Source organism: Gopherus flavomarginatus, chromosome 1 (assembly GCF_025201925.1).
Source record: "Gopherus flavomarginatus isolate rGopFla2 chromosome 1, rGopFla2.mat.asm, whole genome shotgun sequence".
NCBI classification, from domain to species: domain Eukaryota; kingdom Metazoa; phylum Chordata; order Testudines; family Testudinidae; genus Gopherus; species Gopherus flavomarginatus.
Window position 1 is genome coordinate 102978486 of NC_066617.1, and position 26630 is coordinate 103005115.

A 26630-nucleotide genomic window follows, 5' to 3' on the forward strand; every position below is an offset into this window, starting at 1 on the left:
TGAGACTGAAGGGGACTTGCTTCATAAGTGGTTCACCCACTCATAAACTGCAAAGAAAGAAAATAAACCTTTGCCAATGAACCAAAATTAAAATGGTCAGTGTGGTTTCTTAAAGGGACGGAGGTGGTTGATGGAGGTCTCCAATGGAGAAGTCTCAGTCCTATGCAGTAGTTATTCTAATCCATCCTGACTGCCTAGGTTGCATTTTCTAGTGGTTAGACCAGTCTAGTTTTAAATGTCCCATCCCAAGTGATGGATGCTTCTAAGGTGAACTCTTGGCTCTACTGAAGACAACAGGAGTCAGGATTTCACCTCTAGAATGTACTAGATCTCACTGAAATCCGGGCTAAATCTTCACTCTGATATTTCATTCTAGTATTCCTACTTATCTCCTGGCTCTGCACTTTCCCTTCTTGGTGTTTACAACTTTAAGGGCTTGTCTGTACAAACACTTGTTTCACAGCAAGCAATGGTGTAAACCTACCCCACACTAGCCTGCTGTGCACTGCATCTGTGCGGACCCTGCTGAAGCACACTAGAAGTCCCGTAGTGAGATTAAAGCACACTAGGGAACTTGGTGCATGGCAGCAGGGTCCAACCGGACACTTAGTACACAGCAAGCTAGTGCAGGGTAGATTTACACCCCCACTTGCTGCAAACTAAATGTTTTGTATAAACAGTCTTAGTTATATTTAGATTTTTCTGTTCCCCCTATCGGTAAATTATCATTTATCTACTTAGCGAAGTCATACATATATTTAGCTCTTTAAACTTTCCTCATAATATAAGATTGTTTCTGTTCTCTGTACTCCCTCCAAACCATCAATATCTTTCTGCTAATGAGATGCCCCAGTACTGAATGCAGTGTTCCAGGTATAGCTGCACCAGCACCTTATACAGAGGAACTGTTCCCTGCCTGATTTCTCAGGTGATAACTTTGCATATTTAACCCAAATTTGCATCAGTCTTCTTTTCTGCTAGCTTGCATAACAAACTTATGCCTAAATGGGGTGCAGCAGCATCCTGGCTTGCAGCAATTACAGCAACTGAGTATATGGCTTTTATCATGCACAGGGTTTGCAGTTTTGTTCAATGGCTTTCAGCACCCCCACTATAAAAATGGCTCCAGCTCTCTTGCTACTTTCCTTGGTTCTCCTTCCCATCAACTATTAAACACATGCACCAATAAAGTACAGTCCTTAAAGAAAAAGAGCAGTAAAGTAACCACAGCTGGAAAATGGAAATGGTTTAGAACAGGTGAGCTTTTTACCCATTAGGTATTAAATATTTGAGGCATGCTTAGTTTTAAAGTTTAGGGCTGTTAAGTAGCGTAGCTCTAACTCCAAAGATTCCAGTTTTACCCTGGAAACTTGGCCAAGCACAGTATAGTATTGATCAGACTTGAAGTGAGAACTTAATGCTACACTTTTTTCACCCCATTACTCTTTGTTGAATCCCTGATGACACCTGTGGTGCTGCTTTTGGCATGTACTTTTTATGATCTATGAATTCATACTGAATTGGTGCTGCCTTTCAGTACTTTGTGTCATCCCCTTTCTTTGCTGCCAAAGTATTAAATGGGTTTCAAACTGTAATTCATATTGATTATTGAAGGTATGGGGTCTACTAGATCTGCTGCACTCCTTTGAAAGAGAAGCCACCTCAGCCTCACACCACATGCCAATAAGGAGTGATGTACATTTTTTGAGATTTTTTGGTTCAGCTGAGTCAGAGCCAATGAACTTTAACTCGTGATAGCACTTCGACCGCAAAGAGGGGTCATCATGTGGACCTTCTCCCAGTAACTGTTATGTAATCTAACTAATAGCTTCACTTTTTAAGGAAGAGTTTATAGTGCCAGCTTGCATCTGTGCGATGAGTGTTAGCCGAGGCTAGTTGCGAATTCTACAACTTTGTTTTCCCTGTTACCCCTAGGTCGTTAACCAGGGAAATGAGCAATAGGGATTTATGCTCACTTGACTCCTTGTTCTTACCCTTTTTGATTTGAAAAATACATCATGACATGAGTTGATAGATAACTCATAAAAATTGTTTTACTGCATCATAAAGGGAATGCTGCTTACATTCATGCATTAGTAGAGGATAAGAGTATTAATTGGTACAGTGGCTTTTTGCCTTTTGAATGCTTTCTTGCAAGGGTTGCATGGCTGGGGTCCAGGATCTATGATGTCATAAGAACTTCTGGTACATTTACTTTGTTTGTTTGTTTATTGCGGGGGTGCAGAGGAATGGTTTCTTTCATCTGATGCTTTTGCTGCACCATCTTGGACTCTGTGACAGCATGGTTTAAAGAGAGACTAAAATCTTCTTTTCAAAAAAATCACTCTTTTGTTTAGCCCCGTTACTAATAACGTTATAGTCACTTCAATACCAAAATGTTTTCAGACTGAATTAGTTGCCACTGAGTTTGCAGCCTTTTGGTGTCTGTGTAGCTAAAGATACGTGAAGATGTAAAGTTTTTGACTTCCTGGTTCACATGCACCAGCATGAACAGCATCTTACTTCAATGTGCACTGGGCCAGATCCTCAGCCGATGTAAAATGGCATAACCTCATTAACTTCAGTGGCATCTATGACAGTTTAACCCAATAGAGCATCTGGATTTAAATGGCATTACCCTTGAATTTTACCAGTGTGAGGGGAGAATCAAGCCCTGTATTATTACACAAATATTTTAATATATTGTATTAACGTTCCTGTTAGTAATATTATTACAAATCAATATATTTCTTCAAATACACACCCTCTGTGCTCTCCACTCTTCTCACAACAGACCCTCCATGGCCAGCAACTGCTTCCCTCTTGTCCTTTTCCCCTGAAGTTTGCTCTAGACCCTTTTCCCACCCCTTCCTCAAAACAAAATGCAAAAATAGCTTCAAAACTTCCTCTGGGCTCTGACCACACTCTGCTTCATCTCATTCCTTATCCCAACAGTACTACCTGCAAGATGCATCCAGTTCCTCCCATGCCATTATACATCTACACTGCCCCTCTTCCCAGTAGACAGTCCTGTGGTGACCAGTCTCCACCTCAGCATCTCCCTCAAAAGTAAGACTGATAATTACCTTCCACTGATAGTTACCCTCCAAGTTTATTACTCTCCTGGATTGAGGCTTCACCATACTTCTTCCCCCTGTCTGCATCAGCCTTTAAGGGGACAGGGCGGGTATAAACTCTAGGTCCTCAACCTCCCATAGCTAGAACAGCAGCTGTTGGCCTGTCATAGGTAAACAGCAGATGGGCCTACTCCATCTTATTGGATTTAATTTACATGCAGGACTGGATAATGTGGTCTTACCCCTCCGGCCACATGCTGCTGCAAATAAGTATCCAAGAGGCGGGATTTTAATTTTGCTAATTTCTCGTCTAAAAGGGTTTGCAAGGTGCCTTTTTAAACAGCAGAGTTTCAATTTTCTGTAAGTTCCTACTACAAGCTTACTCTGTATATAGGCAGCACTCCCACCTGCTGGCGCTATTTGGTTTATCTCTTCATTTACTGCTGTGACTAAAACCAGCTCAGAGTTCTTAGCCACCTTCTGTTTCATACAGTTATTGGCAGCTAGTGTCAGCAAGCACACTTCGGGCTTTTTCTGATGGCATTTTTAATGCTGGGGCTAGAGTGGACAGGCTCAGCTGAGTAAGAACTTGTATGTCTTCTCTTGGAAGCACAATGCTAAATACTTAGGATAGATTTACCGTAATTCTGCATCTCAATAACATCCATTTAGCCAAGTCAAAGTGCAACAATTCATAGTCTTCACCCGCCCACCACCTCCAAAATGGAAGGGACGTCTAGAATTGGCCATCAACACCAGCAGTGAATTCTGCTTCTGGAGTGTCTCTCAGGTTTCATAAAGCTTGTGGATGAGAAGGACAGTATGAGCCAAACTTTTTCAAAAGCCTCTGCAGATGACAGGTGAGGCAGACTACAGTCTGATGAAATTAAAAGCCCTTCAGCTGCCAGGAAGTGAACCAAAGAGATGTTCCAGACATCGGAAGTGGTGGACTTTTGCCCTCTGTTCCTTTCTACCCGTGTAACGTCAACATTATCCAAAGAGCAAACTCTAAGTAATGAAGTCTAGGTCTCTCCCCATCTGTCTCACTAAATGCCATTTGGAACAGGCGCCTTTTCATTTGACAGTAAAATCAATGAATGAAATATTACGGAGTTGAATGAGATGGTGTGCAGAATTCATTAGGAGAGTTGTTGCATTGCACTGGACAGCAAGTCATGCCCCCTATACCTTTTTCCCCCTTATCAACAACATATCCACCTACTGAAATTTACACCTTCTCTAACTCTCTCACCTATTTTCTTTTAAACGTTAACCCTTTTATAACACTTTAAAGGCTCACTGGCTCAGAGCGTTGTAATAAAATTCTGCTCTCCTGGGAACTGTTCAATCATATTTTTCATCTGTTTGTCTCAATTAAAGCAAGACCTGTGCTAATGGAATAATGAGAGAGAGAGAGAGAGCGCGCGCTTGAAGGAACTGATTTTCATAGCACTTGGTTCTTACTCAATCAACACTAGCTCCCTCCTCTTTGCTGTTATGTTCCTCAAGATGAAAGGAACCGTTAAGCACTAAGCAAATAAACAGGACAGAATGAGAAATGCCAGTGATAAGACGGAGGTTAGGTAACTAGCCTCAGATCTCTAGAGCCATCAGCAAAGATTTTTTTCCCTTCCTCTAAAGAATAATTTGAATCTTTGTCAGGAAATATTAACCACTTCATCGTCATTTGATAGGTGTACGCCTTACCTGGAGTGACTATCTGAGAAATAACAATAAATAGTAATAAATATTTAATAGCAACAAATAGTATGTATAGTGCCCTTCATCTCAGGATCTCCAGGTGTTTTACAGTGCAAGGTAAGTATTTGTATCACCATGCCAGCCTTGACGCTACAAGTCCTTGCATTGTGCATGGTCATTGCATATCAGTGCAAGTGTGAGCTAAGACAGTAGGTGGCGGCATTTAGAGTTAAGTGCTAGACACGGTCCTCTTATTGAGAGAAAGAAGTCTCAACTCGATTGCCCTATTTATTTATTTATTTCTCTCAAGAGTGCAAAATAAAAAGACGATTCGAGTTTGGATGAAGAATGGTCATGTCAGGACTCAAGTATGATCCTCAAGCCTGCAAGGTAGGCATGCACCCTTCTGGTAGCAGACAAGAGTAACTTGCAGCACTCTCATTAGTGCAGGATCAGGTTCCTCATCCTGCTCATCACCTATTCTCTTGTGCTAATAAACTCAACACTTCTGTAGCTAGCCTCTGCAGGATCAAGCCCTTCTACAGATGGAGATACTGAAGCACCATAAGGATGTGATTTAGATTACACAACAAGTCAGTAGCAGAACAAGGACTAAAACCCACATCTCCTTACTCTAATCTCTAAGGCATTCTGCTTCCTTTTTTTTTTTCTTTCTCTGTGCAACTTCTGCTTTGTTCCATCAAGCAGAAGTATGCCCTACACCATGGACTAGAGATACAAGACAGAAGATTGTTGTCTGGTTGAGCCTACAGTGCAGCAAACCCACTTCATGATATGCAAATGGGAGCAACTGTGTTCAACTGTTAGCAATGGACAAACGTTTACCACTTTAAAATTACTAGGTAATTTAGACAATATTCGGCGAGTACTTGGAATTGTCCTTAATGCCAGATTATAAAAATAAAAAAATCAGGTATTTTCCCTCACTAAGGACACCCGTTGCAAATAATCCAGATCTTAACCCAAATTGCAAACCAGAAAGCTTCAGAGTAAGCCATGGAATATGCACAGTTGGCCAGCTATTCAGTAAAGAAACTTTTCCAACTTATCTAGATATCAGAACTAACTTTAACTGGCCCGCTCTCCCTTGGTACCAGTACTTTCAAGTCAGGCATTATCTGTCTCAACTTTCTAGAAAACCTATTTTATAAGAAACTGAAACCGAACTTTAATTTGAGTGATGGCGTCTGGTCAATTAAGAAACAAAATTATAACTAATTGATATCAATCTTTGCTTCAATGGTACCTCACACCAGTCAGGTTAAAAGATAGAGAGAGTGAATGGGGATAAATGTTGGAGAAACTGCGGTGAAAGAGATGTTATGCATTTATGGTGTATGTGTCCAGACATTAGAGAGTATTGGGATGCAACCCAGAAATTGCTGGATATTTATTATCAAATGATTTTTGGTAACCCTTCAGGGGCTTCCTAGTAGAAATGGTCACACAAAAGGAAAGAATTAATCTCTCATCTACTAGTAAGTATCTGCTCAGCTATTGATAGTCTCTCATTTGGAAAAAAATAGCCCAACCATTGAGTAATGATTCAAAAAAAAATGGGAAGGATTTGATTATGGAAACATTCACACACCAATTACATGCCCAGGAAGATAGAGGACAGATAAATATTCTAGACATTTGGTTACCTTTTATTCAATACTCAGACAAAGTACATTAACCTGCAAAAAAAAAAAACAAAAAAACAAAAAAACACACTGATCCTGTTGTTTGAATATGAACATTTGATAGATGTACCTGGTCTGTTAAATATGTGTATATAGATGTTTCACTCAATTTAATAAAATCATTGAAAATTGCATGGGTGTAATGATGCTCACTCTGTAATGTGGTAGCACCCTATTAAAAAGACAGCTCTGATTACTATATTCCTGTATTATATCTCTTTAGACAAAAGCTAACTGATGTAGTGATTGTTTTATTTCTGATATTTACATGGCAAGGATCTGTAAATTTGTTAAAACTTCCTAAATAAATAGTTTAAAACAATAGATAGCTGATACCCCTAGTGCATAAAACATTCTTAGCAATAATGATAGAGCCCCCTAATTTGTCTTGAAGCCTGAAGTTAACAGTATGAGTAGATTCTTCATATAAACAGACCAATCATCAGTATAATAAACATTAGTCATATATTATTTTCATGCAGCAATCTATGTTAATCGAAGAGAGAAATAATTCTGCATTCTTGTGCTGTGACACATAGCCAAAGGGACTTTCCTTACACTACACAGATCTTGTTTATTTTTTTAACAGAACTAAGCCCCAACAGGGAAAGAAATGTCGGTCCAGTTAGACTTCTAATGCCATCTGTGCTAATTTGGCAACTTTTTTTGTTATCAAGTGTGTGACTGCGGCCCTTCTGTACAAGAATGGGCCTGATTTTCTCTATTCAGAGAGCTGAGGACAACAGTCCTTTTCATTTTGCTTGTCACATTCTCTTTCTGCATCTGTCCTGCTACTGTCTTCTGGGACAACTCCTGATGGAGCAGAAAGAATCTCTTGTGGCTATACCTGCATCAAACCACACTTCTAAACATTCCTGTTGTATCTACTTTTGTTTGAGCGATTTGTAGGAGGCTTTAACAGTTTTTACTTCAGAGAGAAAACATGCCTTTAATATCTTGCCCTTATATTGATAGCTGCTTCCCTTTCTTTCTCCCTTCTGTGGCATATAAAATGAAAGGATGTGAAAAACCTCCACTGTCAGTTACTGGGTAACTAATACGTTCGCGCTCTCTCTCTCTCTCTCTCTCTCTCCAGCTTAGTTCATTTCAATGTTTTGTTAAATATAACTAGTAGTTTACTGTTCTGAGTATCTGGAGTCATTTTACAAACAATGTTGAATTAAACCCAACAAATACCTGTATGAAATAAGGATTGATATCCCCATTTTTCAAAAGGGGAAACTCAGACTCAGGACCTGACACTGAACTCTGTTACATGAGTTGAATTCAATAGTGTTACCTCTAGGTTTACACCAGTGTTGCTGAAATCAGCATCTGGCCAGTTGAGGAAGTCGCATAGTAAATCTGTGGCAAGGCAGAAAATAGAACTCTGATGTCCTGACTCCCACTCCTCTGTGTTATAGGCAAGTGGAGAGAAGGAAGAAAACCTCCTCAGCCACCAATTCACCCAGCAAAGGGAGAGCTGGTCAACGTGACCGTTAGCAAATGAGTGCTACTGGGGCTCTCTGAATGCTCCTTGACTGCTGAGATCATCACACATGGATTGTACTATAGAGAGAGGCAGCATGACCTAAAGACTAGAGCACTGGATTGGTACTCAGGAGACCTGCATCCTATTCCTGGCTCTGCCACTGGCCTGCCTACTGACCTTGGGCAAATCATGACAGTCTGTGCCTCAGTTCCCCCATATTTTCCCCATTTTTGTGCCCCCTGCTCCAGTTTTGGGCCCCCCACTACAAAAGGGAGGTGGACCAATTGGAGGGAGTCCAGTGGATGACAATGAAAATGATCAGGGGGCTGGGGCACATGACTTATGAGGAGAGGCTGAGGGAACTGGGCTTACTTAGTCTGCAGAAGAGAAGAGTGGGGGGGGGATTTGATTGCAGCCTTCAATTACCTGAAGGGGGGTTCCAAAGAGGATGGAGCTCAGCTGTTTTCAGTGGTACCATATGACAGAACAAGGGGCAATGGTCTCAAGTTGCAGTGGGGGAGGTCTAGGTTGGATATTAGGAAACACTACTTCACTAGGAGAGTGGTGAAGCACTGGAATGGGTTACCTAGGGAGGTGGTGGAATGTCCTTCCTTAGAGGTTTTTAAGGCCCAACTTGACAAAGCCCTGGCTGGGATGATGTAGTTGGGTTTGGTCCTGCTTTGAGCAGGGGGTTGGACTAGATGACCTCCTGAGGTCCCTTCCAGCCCTAATCTTCTATAATTCTATGATATATAAAATGGAAATAAAGATACTGCTCTCCTCTATAAAGGGCTTTGAAATCTACTTATAAAAAGTGCAGTATAAATATTGGTTATACGTGAAAAGCCACTGCTCAGTTCTCCATTACCAAAGTATATGTCACAGACAGGATCAGTGCTACCCACTTGGTGTAACTCAGAACTTTGGCCTCTGAATAATATAATTGATAAAACTGTGAAAGACATAACAACGGTGCATGAAAAATTACTTTCATTTCTTTAGCACATTCCTCCATGACAGTTTCATAATCTTTGGGGGTGGAGGTGGGGGAAATCTTTATTCAGTAATCATGTATTTCTGCATGGCACAATGAGGCTAATAATACTTTAGCCGCCTATATCCCAGAATCAGGACCCAATGGGATTCACAACCCACCCACTCAGCTGCCACCAAATCCTGTAGTTGCCTAAACTGGCTCAGGGCCTAAGTTTTTATGGTAAAAGTTCCCTAGGCACCTGTGTTTCTGCCTCTGTGCATGTACACTGCAGCCCCATGCCAAGTATCGAGATACCTAAGCCCCAGAGCAATGTACGAACCAGAGGAAGATAGGCATTCCCCTCACCTGTAGGGCTCAATCCAGTAAGCATGCTCAGAGTTTGCCTGCTGGATTGGGTCCCATATGTAAACTTGCACAAAACACTGGGAGGGTATGGAGGAGGAAGGGCCATCTCCCTCATAACTTTTAGTCCAGTGGTTAGGGTACTCACCTGAGAGGCACCAGGTTCAAGAACCCTGCCCCCCGCCTGTGGGGAGAGAAGGGATTTGGAACTGGGATCTACCACTTCTCAGGTGAGTGCCCTAACCACTGGGCTATAGGACAGTATCGTGTGAGACTCATCTTTCCTGTTGAAGCTGTTCTACAGTGAATACAAAATTTAGTCATTGGAGTACTGAGACTGGATCCTGGTTGTCTACCTTGCAGGTGAGTGCTCTAATCACCAGGCCTAGAGTCATTCTCATGCACACGCACTCTCTCTCGTCTCCTGGAGCAGAGTCAAACATCTCACAAGGGTTACAAGTCTGGATGCTAGGGAGATGGTGAAGCTTTGAGCAGTAATGGGGAAGGAGGGAGGGGAGGGGTTATGAAGAGTTTGGGAGGAGCAGTAATGGAACTATTTAAGCTCATATTGGTGGAAAAAATAATCCCACCTGACTGTACCATAGTAGATTCGTCCAGTGCTTACCACGATTGCATAACTTCGTGCTGGCCAATTCAGAGAGGCCCAGCCACTGGGAATATCCACTTCTTTCCCTTTTCACCACTTTCATCCTTTTAGTCTCCATTCCTCTCTCCCAAATGTGGCACGGGGAGGCTATCATCTCTGCAATACTTCCAGCCCCTACCAGGTTTGAACTCGAAGTCCAATTTCCTCCCTCATCCGCTCTCTCAGCACAAACACAGACATTCATATTGCTATGGCAGGAGAGTGAGCTGGGGTACAAAGCCTCATTTTGTACAGAAGTTTGGGGGGTTTGGAGGGGGTGGGGGAGGTGATCTAAATCATAACAGTGGAGGTAGTTGGCAGAAGCAGCAGCAAAGAGTTCTATTCTAGTATGCTGTAATAACCTCTCTAGTAAAGAAATCCCGATGTTGTAGTTTTAAAGCTGGGGCAGTACATTTTGGTTACCATTCACTATGGAAAACTTTACCAAATGCAGGTGAGGACATTTTAGGTGACATCCCACTCCCCCGCAGGCCAGTAGGGACCAGGTGATAAATTGCCACAAGTGTCTGATGACCATGTTTACTCTCACTTTTGGTGATTGGCCTGGTGCCATGGGAGTCATAGAAGAGGCAGGAGTGGCAGCCTTGCTAAAGCGCTCCCACCCTAGGAGGGTACCTTGCTCTTGTGGTGACTGCAGTAAAGGAGGTGGGAGCAGTTAAAGCCACTAGAACAAAAAAAATTCAAATGTCCGCTAGGGAAAATTTAGAAAATATTCATAAAACTTTTATTCCAGTATCACCTAGAGGCCTCCCGTGAGCTAAGGGGCCCATTGTACTGGGTGCTGTGTAAACATGGAGTAAGATACAGTCCCTATTGCAAAGAGTTTATGATCTAAATAGATGTGACAGACAAACAGGGAGATAGGAAGTATTATTAGCCCCATTTTCACTGATGAAGATCTGAGACAGGGGAGAAGAAGTGACATGCCCGTGGTCACACAAGAGCTAGGAATTGAGCCCAGCTTTCCTGAGTTCTAGTCCAGCATCCTAACCACAAGACTATCCTTCCTCTCTGTTAGCCAGTAAAAATCCACAGCGTGAAAACAGAGTTTAAGACACTGAGTTGTCAGGCTCAGAAATGTCCATTTTCCATGGTTAGTTCTCTTTCTAATGGCAACTGAGCTTATGCATGGTGAGAAGAACCTTTCATTGTGTGAGCTGTCAGAATGCGGCTCTGTGAAAAATACAGTAGAAGGGCAGCTGTCTTTTAAAGGAAGACTGTTCCGTCAGCCAGGCAAAATGCAACCCGGTTCATGACGATAGAGCTCTAGTTCTGCCTGCTTGACAAATTTTCACTCTAGTCATACCAGAATCACAGCCTTATTTTCTGTTGTCTGGCTGTTAGTGATGATGTATGAATAAGTAAAGATGACAGCTTCATTTTCATAAGCTAACTTGTGCCTGGAGTAACAAAGAGTGAGAGGAGTGCACTTAATCATAACTGCAGGGCCAGAGCAGAAAACAATGACAAAGCTTTTGCTGTTAGTCATGGTGTTTTATTATAATAACTCTTAAGAAGGAGAGAGAGATCACACAGAATACTGAGAAATTCAAATGCATCATGGTAGCCACTGTATTCTCATCCGAAACAATAGCTCTGTTTGTTTGCTTTTTAAAAAGTACTCCATGGTTGGTGGCACAGCAGATTAATGCACTAGTCTTTCACCTCAAAAGATCTGGGATCAAATGCAAACACGGTCAGAGGTGAAATGAGTCTGGGAAAGCAGGGCCGCCCAGAGGATTCAGGGGGCCTGGGGCAAAGCAATTTCGGGGGCCTCTTCCATAAAAAAAAATTGCAATACTATACAATACTATATTCTCATGGGGGCCCCTGCAGGGCCCAGTACAAATTGTCCCACTTCCCCCCCCCCCCCCCCCACGGGTGGCCCTGGGAAAAATAAACCTGCATCTTGGCACAAACCCAGTTTTGAGAAAACTTCTTTACAAGGTATCACTGGTTCTCAGCATCAGCTAGTGCTAAAAGGCACTAAAGCTCATTAAAAGGGTTGGACAAATATTTTCCATCAAAACTTTTTCTGGATCGAAAACTAGGGGTTTTAAAAAGAGGAAAAAAATCACGGACAATGTCTGCTTTCCTTAAAAACTTGTGGTTTTTTTTAACTGAAAAACTGAAATTAGTCTGCCAAAACCTGAATGTGGTTTGGGGTTTCAGAAGTGTGTGGCCAAATATTTGCTGCTTGCTGTGTTTGATTGTTTAAAGAAACAATACAAAAAATCTGCTTAAAAAAAAACCAAAACTTCTGAACCACCTCAGCTTGTGACCAAACGCCTGAGCCCATCCAGTCAGAGATTTTACCAGGTTTCTGATACTCTGCTGGCTTCCTTGACTGATATCTGTCTCCATAACTTTGAGTTCATTTAGGTTAGAACATATGAATGGCCATACTGAGACAGACCAAAGGTCCATCCAGTCCAGTATCCTGTCTACTGACGATGGCCAATGCCAAGTGTCTCAGAGGGAGTAAACCTAAGAGGTAATGGTCAGGTGATCTTTCTCCTGCTATCCATCTCCACCATCTGACAGACAGAGGCTAGAGACACCATTCCTTACCCATCCTGGCTAATAGCCATGAATGGACGTAACCTCCATTTAACCTCTGTTTCCTAGAGACTGGCACCGTGGGGTCTCTCACAAACTAGAGATGGTTACTGTGGGTTTGTCTTTAGTGTAGCTTATGTACATACTCCATGAACTGAGCATTTGAGCTTGTTCCAGAATCTGAGATGAGCCTATGTTGTGAAAACTGAAATGCTCAAAATAGCAAGATGCATGTGAATGTACACAGGGTGCTAAAATTAATTTAACACAGGGGTTCTCAAACTGGGGGTCAGGACCCCTCAGGGGGTCACAAGATTATTACTGGGGGTCACGAGCTGTCAGCCTCCATCTCAAATCCCACTTTGCCGCCAGCATGTATAATAGTGTTAACTATATAAAAAAGTATTTTTAATTTATAAGGCGGGGAGAGGAGGTCATACTCAGAGGTTTGCTATGTGAAAGGGATCACCAGTACAAAAGTTTGAGATCCACTGAATTAACCCCTATGGAGCCTCAGGAAATGCAGGTGAGGGGGGTCTCCCTTGGTAGGGTTGGGAAGGATATTGCTCTTCTCATGTGATCCCTCCCCCACTGCCTAATTTTAAATGAAGCTACCCTCCCCTGACATGAATCTCCCTATGGCACTGAAATTAAATATAGACTATAAATTGGCATTTGAGAAGTGAAAGGGATGGTAGCCCTAATGGAAAAGCTAACAGCTTGGCTCTTCTGCAAGCCTCAAACTGCTGAATGAGCTTTAGGGTAGGGAAGGCTGTGCCTCCCAAACAGCCTGGCCCTGCCCCCATCTGACTCCCACCCACTTCCTGCCCCTCGACTGCCTGCCCCCTCAGAATCCCCGACCCATCCTGCTCCTTGTCCCCTCACCATCCCCCAGAGACCCCACCCCCACCCGGGACCCCACCCCTGCTCCCTATCCCCTGACTGCCCCAACCCTTATCCACTCCCCACCCCCCGCTGAGTCCTGACAGACCCCTGGAATGCCCACGATCCAACTCTCCCATCCTCTGTCCCCTGACTGCCCCCCAACCTCTGCCCCCTCCCTATCCCCTCCCTGTCCCGGGATTCCTTGCCCCTTAGCCAACTCCCCCCCGGCCCTGGCCCCTTACCCCGGCTCCCCCCTCACGCGGAGCCTTAGCACATCCAGGACCATCCCTTGACAGCTGCAGCGTGGCTCCAGCGGGACCTGAACTCCTCCGCGCTCAGAGCCTCGTGGTAAGGGAAGGAGCTGCTCGGCCCGGAGCTTGCAGTCCTGCCCCCTTACCACGTGGCTCCGAGCGGGGCGGAGCTCAGGGTCCTCACTGGAGCCACGCTGCAGCTATCCAGGGACGCTCTTGGATGCGCTGAGGCTCCAGGAGAGGGGCGGAGGCAGGGCCGAGGCCGGGGCGGGAGCCTCGGCCATTCGTGTGGAGGCCCCTGCGGAGCTTGGGGCCTGGGGCAAATTGCCCCACTTGCCCCCGCGCCCCCCCACGCCTTGCAGCCCTGTGGGGAAGTGCCTGGGGAAGTGTATCCACATTGCAAATGCACACCGGCATATTTGGCACTGCAGTCTCTGCTCTGGAGAAGACCAAGGCTTTGTTAATAGCTGGAGGTTTTGATTAAAAAGCATTGACAGAACTATGTGTATATGGTGGGGATCGCAGGTAGGAGTGATGCAGACCAGGACTGAGATGTAGTCACAGAGCTGTGGGAGGAGTGTTTTTCATAGCATCTGCCCATGCTATGCATTGCTCTAGCCTTCACATTTATAAGTGCTAAATTCTGTTTTAAAAGCAACTAAAAAATACTGTGTTAAAGGCTAGTAAGAAGACAGATTAGATAGAGCTGGTCACTTTTTTTTTTTTATGCAACAGTTTTCTGTCAGAAAATGCAGTTTTGTTGAAATACACATATTTTGTGGGAATACGTTGATTTTTTACAAAATTTTTGGTGGAAAATTTTCAAAATGATTCAAAATTGAAAGGAAGTATTTCATTTTGACTTTCTCATTTGGTTCCAACTTTTATCATTTCCTTTTGACTTCTAAGCTTTTAACTTTATTTTAAATTTTAATATTGTATTTTATATACTTAATATTCTGAAGTTTCAACATCATTGAAACAAAATGGCTTAACATTAACAGAACAAAACATTTCCATAGGTCATTTTGATGTTTCCAAATCAAAATATTTAAGAATTTCTGGCCTGCAAAATATTTTAAAATTTTGACTTTTTGTCTCGATTTTGGATGAAAACAAATTTTGAAATGTCAGAATGTCCTGAGGGTTGGAAATTCTGTTTTCTAACTACCTCGAACATTGGATCAGCTGCTACAGAAGGGAATAATTTGGAACAGTGACAGTATCCATGTCTAGAGCAAACGGAAATGAACTAGTGAAGAATGTAAATGAGCACTTACAACTTACTTCAGACTTGGAAGAGAAATCATCGCATCAGTTTAACAAAGACTGTATGTGCTAATTTCTGCTTTATGTCCTGTCAAACCCCCATGGGTGCTCCTGAGGGTGGAATTTGGACCAGTGTTGTCAAGAAAAGGACGTGACTGAGGGAGGGAGGGGTGTGAGGAGGGGTACAAATAAAAGGATACAATCAAAGATTATTTTATTTTAAGTGGCAACTCAGACATATTAAATATTTAGGGATACTCGTCCCCAGTTAGATGGAAAATCTGGTCAAAATTAATCTAGAGCATATTTTAACCCAGGTTGTGCGAGATTTAGGCAGACTGAGAATCCTTACCCTTAGTCTTTGGGGCAAAATTAATATTATCAAAATGAATGTGTTTCTCTGAATAGTGTATATCCTGAGATGTCTCTAGTTGTTATTCCTCAGTTTTATCTTAGGACAATTAAAGGAATTTTTAAAATATTTATCTGGGGAGTGGGTGGGAGGCCAAGACCAACTCTGTGTAGATTGCAACTTCCAGTCACATCTCGGCTTCCATTTCCCCAACTGGCAGTGTGTTATCAGACAGCTCTTATCCTTAGCCAGGCAGCCCTGTGTCTCCACAACATAACGGAGCAGAGCCCTCCCTGGCTGCTGGTGGAGTGAGAGTTGATCCATCCCCTCCACCAGCAGGAAGACTGGTTTCAGCCTATTACTGTTTTGATTATAAAATATCCCCTACAGTATAGGCTACCAGACAAACAAGGACCAGTTTCGCTAGAAATTTTTAATTCTGTCCCTGGTCACACATTGATGCTGTACTTTGGGGTGGCCCATTGTTGAAAATTGATGAGAAATCATTAATGTGGAAAAAGCAGGTGAATAAAGGAGTAATTTAGGTCTCTCGGTTGATCTCAGAGGATCAATTTCTGCTATTCCAAACATTCCAATAACAGTACAACCTACCTGGTCCAGCTGCATGGTGTTATCTGCAGCTTAATCACCTCTTGGGGGGCATAGTTGGCCCTGATGGGCTGGGAGCACCAGAGACTCCAGAATTGGTGGGAGAGGGCTCTACAGCTTGCTGTAGCCTGTTATGCCTTTCTGTCCCCAAAGATCCCCCCGATGTAGATTGCCTGTGCCAAACCTGGGACACAGATTTGTGTATATCGTTGAACCCTAGGCAATGGGGAAGTGCCTAGCAAAACATTTAACTTTCTAGTATTGATCTACGAGTAAGTCTGATCCAGCAGAAAATTGTATTTTGTTCACACTGGTCCCCACATATGAAAACACTGCGTGAGTCTTTCCAAAACAGACTGCTCCTGGAGAAGTTGGTCTCCTGGAGCCATACTGGCTCACATGTGTTGGGACTGTCCCAGGATCATACAATCCTTTTGGCTAGAAGTAGGCAGGAGGATTAATATGATAATGGATACCGCCTTAAAAATTATTTCCCAGAACTGTGTTTTGGGATATATCCTGTCATCTTGGACACACTCCAACCCACTGAAAGCTTAGTTCTCTAAAGCAGTGCTTATAGCTAAATGATTCATATTGCTTAGGTGAAAGAGCAGAATTGCCTCCAGGGATAGATGCTTGGCACAGCGACTTGGCTTATCTGGCAGCTAAAGAGCAGATAACGTTTAGGGGAAGAGGAACATCAGACACAGGAAAAGATTTGGTTTAACTTTTTAGAAAATGTTGATAAATGCCTCGCACATGGAAACCAACATGTCACTCTTCTTCTCCCTCTCTAGATCCCTTCCTGTTCATTTACTTTGTTGTTCTTTTAGTCTTTTTTCATGTTCTCCCCTTATTTTGAGTGGGGGTGGGGGGAATAAATTAAAGGATACAACCAAAGATTATTTTCTAAGCCTTCCTCTCTCTCTTTTGTCTGTGGAAAAACTAGGTGAGGGATAAGAATCTCTTTCAAAATGGAGAGTTGGGTCAGTAGGTGGGAGACCAACTCCATTAACCAGCAACAAGATTTGTGCATTGCCTATTATAAATCAGTTTGAAGACTGAGCCCTGTGACTTGTGTTTGGTAATGCATAGGAATAAAATAATGAAAGCAGACTGATGTTCCATGGAGAGGAATTTAAATATCTGTTTCTTTCAAATGGAATTCTAGCATTTCTTTTGATGTGAGAAGTACAATCCTAAGCAGCATCTGCTAACTGCTGAGTTGTGAAATGCATTTGCACTGTTAGAATATAGGCAGGGTCATTCAGTTCTTATCACCTGTGACATTCAGTTCCAGCCAGGCTGTCCCTGAATTTTCTTCTCTGGTTTTCTCATCCTTTGCTAATAGTTTTCTCTTTTGATTTACTGTACTCTATCTCTAATGGAGTGGTGTTTATAAGGAACAGCCAGCCTTCCAGCCCTGAATCAACAGGTGTTAGCCTTGTAGTCCTCCAGATGGATATTTTTTTCTTTTGAAAGGAGACAGTGCTTGTCTTCTTTTCACTCGACCTCTGAACCACACACATCTGTTTTTTGATCTCCTCCTCTGACTTTCCATGCCCTCCTCACACAACTATTATTATTAACTTTCAGTAGCATCCTTGATGTACCACCTTTGAAGAAGAAATGGTCCTTGCCCAAAATTGCTCACGTTCTAAAAAGACTAACGAACAGGAATGGAAAAAAATAGGCCACACAAGTAGATTGGTCAAGGGATGACAAACCATGTCATGATTAATACAATGTTTCCATAATATACATTTTTGTTTTGTTATATAATATATATAATATAATAATTATATTATTTTATTTTATTATTCCAAACCACCCCTTATAAGATGGTCTGGAACAAAGAACTCTCGTACACTACTCTAGATATCAGTATATTATAGATTATGAGACCAAAAGGGACCATTGTGATCACCTAATCTGAACGGGCTTCGTCCCAAGTGCTTATGAATTTTAATGAATCACACTGCTCACCATTTCTTCCCTCAAAACACAGTCTTCATATGGCTCTAACACCTTTTGGTGATGCTCATTTGGTCCCATACTAGCTATGTCATGTTTGACCAATCTCTGCATACTAGCATATCATAACTGGAAACATGGCAGTTCTGCTAGGGTAGTTGGGACTTTAGGTTCTTCTTCGAGTGCTTGCTCATATCCATTCCAGTAGGTTTGCGCGCACCGCGTGCATGTTCGTCGGAGACTTTTACCCTAGCAACACTTGGTGGGCCGGCAGGGCGCCCCCTGGAGTGGCGCCGCTATGGCGCCGGTTATATACCCCTGCCGGCCCGCTGCTCCTCAGTTCCTTCTTACCGCCCGTGTCGGACGTTGGAACTGTGGAGCACAGCGTGCTGTCCTCCACCTCCCTAGCGATTCACTCATCTTTCTTATTGTATATAGTTCGTGTAATTGTAATTAGTTAGTGTATTTAGTAGTTCAATTTGTGTAGTGTAAATAGTTTGACGGGATTGGGGATTAGCCCCTTCCCCCACCCCGGTGCCGGGCCCATGCCCGGCTCACCGGGCTTCAAGCCGTGTGCGGTCTGTCGTCGGCCGATGCCCACTGGTGACCCGCACGAAGCCTGCCTTAAGTGCTTGGGCAAGGCCCATCTGACAGACAAGTGCCGGATTTGTAAGGCCTTTAAGCCCTGAACCAAAAAAGAGCAGGACGTTCACCTCAGGCAGCTGCTGATGGAGGCAGCGCTAACTCCCCACTCCTCGGCACCAGCACCGGCACCGAGATCAGCCGCTTCATCGGCACCGGAGCAGACCTCAGGGGAGACTCCAAGTCACCGGCCTTCTCCGGCACCGGCTTCTACCCAGCACCGCTCGAAGTCACCTACGAGCAAGAAGCGCAAGCCTCCTGAGGCGGCTGTGCCCGCACCGCAGTCAGAGCGCTTAGCCAGACCGGACCGCCCGGCACTGCCATCTGCCGCGACGTCAACTTCCGCTGCACTGTTGACTCCGGCCCCAGAAGAGCCGTCGAGTCCGGTGCATACCAGCTCCCCGGCGAGAGCCGCGGTTGAGCTTGTCGTGCCATCCACTCAGGAGGTGTTCTCCGCAGCACGGGACCCGATAGCGCTAACGGAGCCTGAGCTGCCTCGACCCCCGGCACCGCCGGTGCGGGTCGTCCAATCCACAGGCAAGCCGGCCCTTGTCAGACCTTCCTCGCCCGGCACCATGAGACTTCGCCAGTCTCGGTCCCGATCCAGGTCCCGGAGACGCTCACGGTCCCGCCATTGTTCTCAATCACGCGGCCGCTCGCAATCCCGGTACAGCTCCCCGTCACGGTACCGGTCGAGGTCCCAGTCGCCGTCCGGACACTACCGGCACCGTTCCAGGTCCCATCATCACTCACGGCACCGGGATTCTCGCAGCCACTCTCGACGCTACGGCTCCCGGCACCGGTCAACCTCCCGGCACCGAGCTGGTCGCAGGTCCCGGTCACAATCTCGGCACCGTAGAGGGTCCCGGCACCGCTCCCCGGCACCGTGTGGAGACGGTTCCAGCGGACGTAGGCACCATCACTTCGCGGTCTCCGCACCGCCATGGCCATCTCTTCCACCATCAGTCTCCTCTCATGCCGGATCGGCGTTGTATGGGGACTCGGACAACCAGCAGGACCCTCAGCAGTGGTCCTTTTGGACTCCTTGGGCTTACCATCAAAGCCAAGGTGCCCCACATCCACCGCCGTGCTCGAGGCCCTCTGAACATAGGGCACCAGAGGCCACGGTGAGCAGAGCCCCTCCAGAGGATGCAGAACATCTCCCAGCTCTGGGCTCGGATGTGCAAGACCCACCCCAGGACGTCCCACAGGACCACGACTCGCTTCAGGACCCAGTGGTCCCTGGGGTCTCCTCCTCTTCATCACCAGACGAGGCAGTAGTGGGGACATCCACATCTGGACCACCACCAATTGATCTCCGCTCACACCAGGACCTCCTTCGCCGGGTCGCCCTTAATATAAACCTGCCAGTGGAGGAAGTTCCTGAGGTGGAAGACCCAGTGGTCACCATTCTGTCAGCGGAGGCACCGGAGGGGGTTGCCCTCCCCTTTATTCGCACCATACAAGCTCGAGCGGATACAATCTGGCAAACCCCGGCTTCCGTTCCACCTACAGCCAAAGGGGTCGAGCGCAAATATATGGTCCCTTCCAAGGGGTACGAGTACCTGTACGTACACCCTCCCCCTTGTTCGTTAGTGGTTGAATCTGTTAACGAGTGAGAGCGCCATGGTCAACAAGCCCCTGCGCCTAAATCGAGGGAAGCCAGGCGCATGGACTTGTTGGGAAGGAAGATCTACTCTGCGGGGGGCCTCCAGCTCAGAGTGGCGAATCAGCAAGCCCTCCTGAGTAGATACAATTATAACACATGGGAGTCGGTTGGGAAGTTTATCGAACTAGTCCCGCAGGATTCCCGCCAGGAGTTCTCGGCTCTCCTGGAGGAGGGGAAAAAAGTGGCTCGAACCTCCCTCCAGGCCTCACTAGATGCCGCTGATTCGGCAGCTAGAACAGTCGCCTCAGGGATCGCCATGAGGTGCATATCGTGGTTGCAGGTGTCCGGTCTGCCACGAGAGCTGCAATACACTATTCAGGACCTACCATTTGATGGTAAGGGCATGTTCTCGCAAAAGACAGATCCGCGCCTCCAAAGTTTGAAGGATAACCGCGTAATCATGCGGTCCCTCAGCATGCATACACCACAGACCCAGAAGCGACCTTTCCGCCCTCAACCTCAGCATCACTATCCCCTGCCTCGGCCAAGACAGGACTTCTCCAGAAGGAGAGGCCGTAACTCCCGCAGACGCCAATCAGGCCCGCAAGGGGGTAACAACTCCGGACCCGCCAAACCACCGGCGGGACCGAAGCCAAACTTTTGAGGGTGCGCTCGGGAGCACCGTACCAATTACCTCCCAGGATCCTTTTCAGTTCACCAACCGCCTTGCCACATTCTTCCCTGCATGGTCCCAGATAACATCGGACCGATGGGTTCTCAGCACGGTCGAGTGTGGTTACCGCCTTCAGTTTATTTCGTCCCCTCCTTCCCATCCTCCCTCCCCGTCCCTCTTCAGGGACCCCTCTCACGAGCAACTCCTTCTACAGGAGGTTTCGAAGCTCCTTGCGTTGGGAGCTATAGAGGAGGTTTCAGAGCACCTAAGGGGAAGAGGGTTCTATTCCAGGTAATCCTAATTCCCAAGGCGAAAGGGGGCCTCCGGCCCATCCTGGACCTGCGAGTTCTGAACAAGTTCATCATGAAGTTCAAGTTCCGCATGGTATCCCTGGGAAACATTATACCCTCCTTGGATCCCGGAGATTGGTATGCTGCTCTCGACATGAGGGATGCATATTTTCATATTGCGATTTACCCCCGACACAGAAGGTTCCTTCGCTTCGTGATAAACCGCCACCACTACCAATTTGCGGTCCTTCCCTTTGACCTCTCCTCGGCCCCTTGAGTATTTACAAAGTATATGGCAGTAGTCGCCGCCTACCTCCGCCGCCATCAAGTTCACGTTTTCCCGTATCTCGACGACTGGCTTATTCGAGGGACCTCCAAGGCTCAGGTTGCCGCACACGTAAGCATCATCAAGGACCTATTTTCCCATCTAGGTCTGATCCTCAACCTGGACAAGTCCATTCTGCTTCCTACGCAGAGGACAGAATTCATCGGGGCCATGCTGGACTCCAATCTGGCAACGGCCAGTCTACCTCCACAGAGGTTCCAGGCTATAGTCTCTCTCATCCAGAGGCTACAAGCCTTCCCAACAACCTCTGTCCGTGCCACCCTCATCCTACTCGGCCACATGGCAGCGTGCACTTTCGTGACAAAGCACGCAAGACTACGCATGCGCCCTCTCCAGACTTGGCTTGCCTCGGTTTATCGTCCGCGCAGGGATGCCCTGGACATGGTAATCACAGTCCCAGCAAAAACCCTGGACTCCCTCAACTGGTGGCTGACACCTTCCCTGGTGTGTGCCGGTCGCCCGTTCCACCCACCGCAGCCTTCGGTGTCGTTAACGACGGACGCTTCATCTCTGGGCTGGGGTGCACACTTAGGGCACCTTCACACCCAGGACCTTTGGTCCTCGCAAGAGCTGGCGCTGCATATCAATGTTCGCGAACTGAGAGCGGTCCGCTTGGCATGCCAAGCCTTCCAACACCATCTACAGGGCCATTGTGTTGCGATTTTCACGGACAACACAACAGCCATGTATTACATAAACAAACAGGGGGGCACACGGTCTTCTCCCCTTTGCCAAGAGGCGATGCGACTGTGGGACTTCTGTATAGCCCGCTTGATAGACCTCGTAGCCTGCTTCCTTCCGGGAGTCCAGAACTCTCTCGCAGATCGCCTGAGCAGATCCTTCCTGTCCCACGAATGGTCCATCCGTCCGGACATCCTCCTTTCTGTATTCCGGAAGTGGGGCTTTCCCCAGATAGACTTATTTGCCTCCAGGGAGAACAGGAAATACCAGGTGTTCTGCTCCCTTCAAGGCCGCTCCTGGGGCTCTCTCTCGGACGCGTTCCTGATCCCCCGGAAGGGACATCTTCTCTGTGCCTTTCCACCCTTTCCCCTAGTGCACAGAGTCCTGCTCAAGCTCCGCAGGGACAAGGCCAGACTGATACTAATAGCCCCCGCATGGCCGAGGCAACACTGGTACCCTATGTTGCTCGATCTATCCCTAAGACTCCGATACCACTGCCACTCTGCCCGGATCTTATAACACAGGACTTCAGCAGGCTTCACCATCCAGACCTGTGGTCCCTGCACCTGACAGCGTGGCTACTGTCTGGCTGAACCAATCTGAGCTCCGCCGCTCTGCCCAGGTAGAACAGGTCCTTTTGGGAAGCAGGAAACCCTCCACGAGGACGACATACCTCGCCAAGTGGAAGCGGTTTTCTCTTTGGTATGCACAACGTTCCCTAGTTCCAGAGGCCGTTTCGATCCCTCTTGTCCTGGAATACTTGTGGTATCTCAAGGAACAAGGTTTGGCACTCTCATCAATAAGGGTGCATTTAGCCGCCATCTCCACCTTCCATCAAAGGGAGGCGAACAGTTCCACCTTCTCTCACCCGATGGTTTTGAGATTCCTTAAGGGTTTGGAGCGCCTATACCCACCGGTTAAGCCTCCTTCCCCTACCTGGGATCTCAACCTTGTTCTGGCTCGGCTCACAGCCCCACCCTTTGAGCCCTTGGCCACTTGCTTGTTGCTGTACCTGTCCTGGAAGACGGCCTTCCTGGTGGCTATCACTTCGGCCAGGTGGGTTTCGGAGCTCCGTGCTTTGATGGCGGACCCCCCATATACAATATTCCACAAAGACAAGGTGCAGCTACACCCGCATCCGGCTTTTCTCCCCAAGGTGGTCTCGGCCTTCCACATTAATCAGGACATTTTCCTCCCGGTCTTCTTCTCGAAGCCACACACATCAAGCAGGGACCAACAGCTTCACACCCTGGATGTCCGTCGAGCCCTCACCTTTTACATCCAGAGGACAAAGCCCTTCAGGCGCTCGCCCCAGTTATTTATAGCAGTGGCGGAGCGTATGAAAGGTATGCCTGTATCGGCGCAGAGGCTCTCATCATGGGTAACGTCCTGTATCCGGACGTGCTATGACTTGGCCCACGTCCCGATTGGCCGTCTTAGCGCCCACTCTACTCGGGCTCAAGCCTTGTCGGCCGCCTTCCTGGCACACATCCCCATCCAGGAGATATGCCGCGCAGCTACCTGGTCGTCAGTGCATACGTTCACCGCTCACTATGCGCTCGTGGCCCAATCTAGAGACGATGCCGCCTTTGGCTCAGCGGTTCTGCACTCCGCAACGTCTCACTCCGACCCCACCGCCTAGGTAAGGCTTGGGAATCACCTACTGGAATGGATATGAGCAAGCACTCGAAGAAGAAAAGACGGTTACTCACCTTTGTAACTGTTGTTCTTCGAGATGTGTTGCTCATATCCATTCCACACCCGCCCTCCTTCCCCACTGTCGGAGTAGCCGGCAAGAAGGAACTGAGGAGCGGTGGGCCGGCAGGGGTATATAACCGGCGCCATAGCGGCGCCACTCCAGGGGGCGACCTGCCGGCCCACCGAGTGTTGCTAGGGTAAAAGTCTCCGACGAACGTGCACGCGGCGCGCGCACACCTACTGGAATGGATATGAGCAACACATCTCGAAGAACAACAGTTACGAAGGTGAGTAACCGTCTTTTTGAAACCATGTTCTCACCCCTCAGAGCATGGTGTTTCTGTGGTGTCTAGAAAAGGTGATAATACAGTTTCCAGTCTCAGTCATTCAGCTGTTGTCCACCACAATCTCCTTAAGGGGGCCTACCCACTGAGGGTATGTCTGCATTGCAGCTGGGAGATGTGATTCCCGGTGTCACACTCGCTTGAGCTATGCCATTAAAAATAGCACTCTGGACATTGTGGCACAGGTGGCAGCTCAAACTAGCTGGGGTCAGGCAGGCTTGGAGTCAGGTGGCTAGCCCAAGCCACCACCTGTGCCCCGGTGTCCACACTACTCTTTATTAGCTGAGCCAGTAGTGTGAGTTACATCTCCCAGCTGTAGTGCAGACAGACCCTGAAACATTGTCACCCTTTTCTTTTCCTGGTTACAGATTAAGTTTGCCCTCCCTCCAAAAGGACTGTTAGAGTCACTTTTCTTACTCCTATTTTATACAGCATTTCTCAGGACACATTAATTGATCCACGTACACCCTGCTGGAGTACACTAAAAGTTCCCTAGTCTACTTTCACACAGTACTGTTGCAAATGGCACTATGTTAAAGTGTACCAGGATACTTTACGTGCACACCAACAGGATCTATGCAGACCAGTGAATGCTGCACTTGATAGTGTGCTTTAGAAATCACACACACACACACACACACACACACATATGGAGTGTGCAATACCCTGTCGTGGAGACAAGCCCTCAGTTAAATCTGTGCAACTTTCTCTTTTAGCTAAAACCTTTGAATCCATCATTTGCTGGAGCAAAAGGAATTTCCTCTGTTGCTCTGCCAGAGAAAATACTGAAATTAAAGGGGAAAAAATGGCAAGAGGAAATAATTTTCCATATCAGACCCATTTTCCAATTAAATTATTATCATCAAAGTATAAACAGACCATTATATTAGAGTATCCTGGTACTAACCCTGTCTTCTCATCGGAAGGATTCTCCAGCATGGTATGCCAAAATCAGGCAGCATTCAGATTTGCCTGGTTGATATATGTTTTTGTCAGTGTGACAAAGATTCCCATAGTGTTCAGTTATTCAAACTAGCCTAGGGAGAAAGAAGAGAAATGAACCATGATGAGCTTGCACTACCAGGATGTTCCTGGTTTTAGTTAGGTGATTACCCATCTTCATAACATGTGAAAGAAGGGAGCATCGGAACTGCTGTGCTCTATTTCCACTGCTTGCCCTACTCCAGATTTTGTATTTGATTCCCATAAATGAATTGTCTTCTGTTTAATGATCTGTTTGCATGTTGCTTGTTTTCAGGCCAGCAGGTTCTCGGCTTGGTGGAGAACCAGAGTGACTGGTATCTGGGCAACCTTTGGAAGAATCACCGTCCCTGGCCAGCTCTTGGGAGGGGTTACAACACAGGTAGGCACTAAGATGTTACTATTAGTTATTGCTATTATTTATTTTGTGTTACCACAGCCCTTGGGAGCCCTATTCATTAATCATTACTCCATTGTGCTAGGTGCTGTACAAGCAGAGGACAAAAAGGTGATCCCTGTTCCACAGAGCTTCTCATCTAAGTATAAGATGAGAGACAGCAGATGGATAAAGACAAATCAATGAGGGGTTGAGGTTAGCATAGAATTTCTCTTGAACGTAGGAGGTGTCAGATACAGCCATTCACCCTTTCCTTCCCATTATGCTGCAAGAATTTGCAGTTGAAAGTACAGAAACTGATGCTTTATGGTTCATTTCATAGCTGCAATTATGGTGTTGTCCTATATGTTACGCTCAGGAACAGGTTAATGTTACAACTGCAGGTGCCTGTGCAGTTCCTGGGGAGGTTACACGACCTATTTTGGGAGTTCTTCAATGAGCTGACACCCCATCATTCCATCTCCACTACACACAGCATTCTGACAGTATGCCCCACATGCATGTCTGAGCCCAGCAAGAGGAAAGGAATAGGAGAAAAGGCTCATTTCCAGTCACTGGAGGTAAATGGCACCACAAAATTTCAGAGTGAGAAAAATTTAATTCCTCCAGAACAGCAATAGGCCCATAATTGTCCTAGTAAAATGCAAACCTCTGATAGTTAATTTCTGCTTGCTATGAGGGGAGAAAATGCACTATATCACAGAGTTTATTATAACAGGAGAGATAGGTTTTCCCACTGATTTGTGTTTGAAATGTGAGAGAACATACCAGGTGTATAAAGAACACACACATGCATCTAAATCACTTCTATCTCAGATTTTATATGCTAGGGTAGTGAATTATGTTCCTTCTGCATTTGCAATAAAAGGGAAGAACAGCTGGTGAAGGCTCCATTTAAAAAAATACATGTCCCTTTAAATAACTCTACATCATTAAACAATTCTTCATTATAACAGGGCTTTGCTTCACAGAAATACTTTGGGCTGTATTAAATGGATTCCCTGTTTTTAAAAAAAGGGTTCCATAGGGTTGCACTGTGCTGAAGTAGTTCAGGTGGTCATATCCGATGCTGCTATGTATGATCAACT

The 26630-nt window shown here is 46.0% G+C and overlaps 1 protein-coding gene across 2 annotated transcripts in view; it reads left to right on the top strand.

Moving 5' to 3' along the window:
* The window catches only part of LARGE1 (LARGE xylosyl- and glucuronyltransferase 1), a 398517-nt gene that overhangs the window by 285777 nt on the left and 86110 nt on the right, over window positions 1–26630 (top strand). For both annotated transcript variants that reach the window (XM_050926400.1, XM_050926391.1), the window contains exon 7: window positions 25423–25527. In XM_050926400.1, the coding sequence (XP_050782357.1) occupies window positions 25423–25527 (105 nt within the window). The remainder of the gene's footprint in view (window positions 1–25422; window positions 25528–26630) is intronic.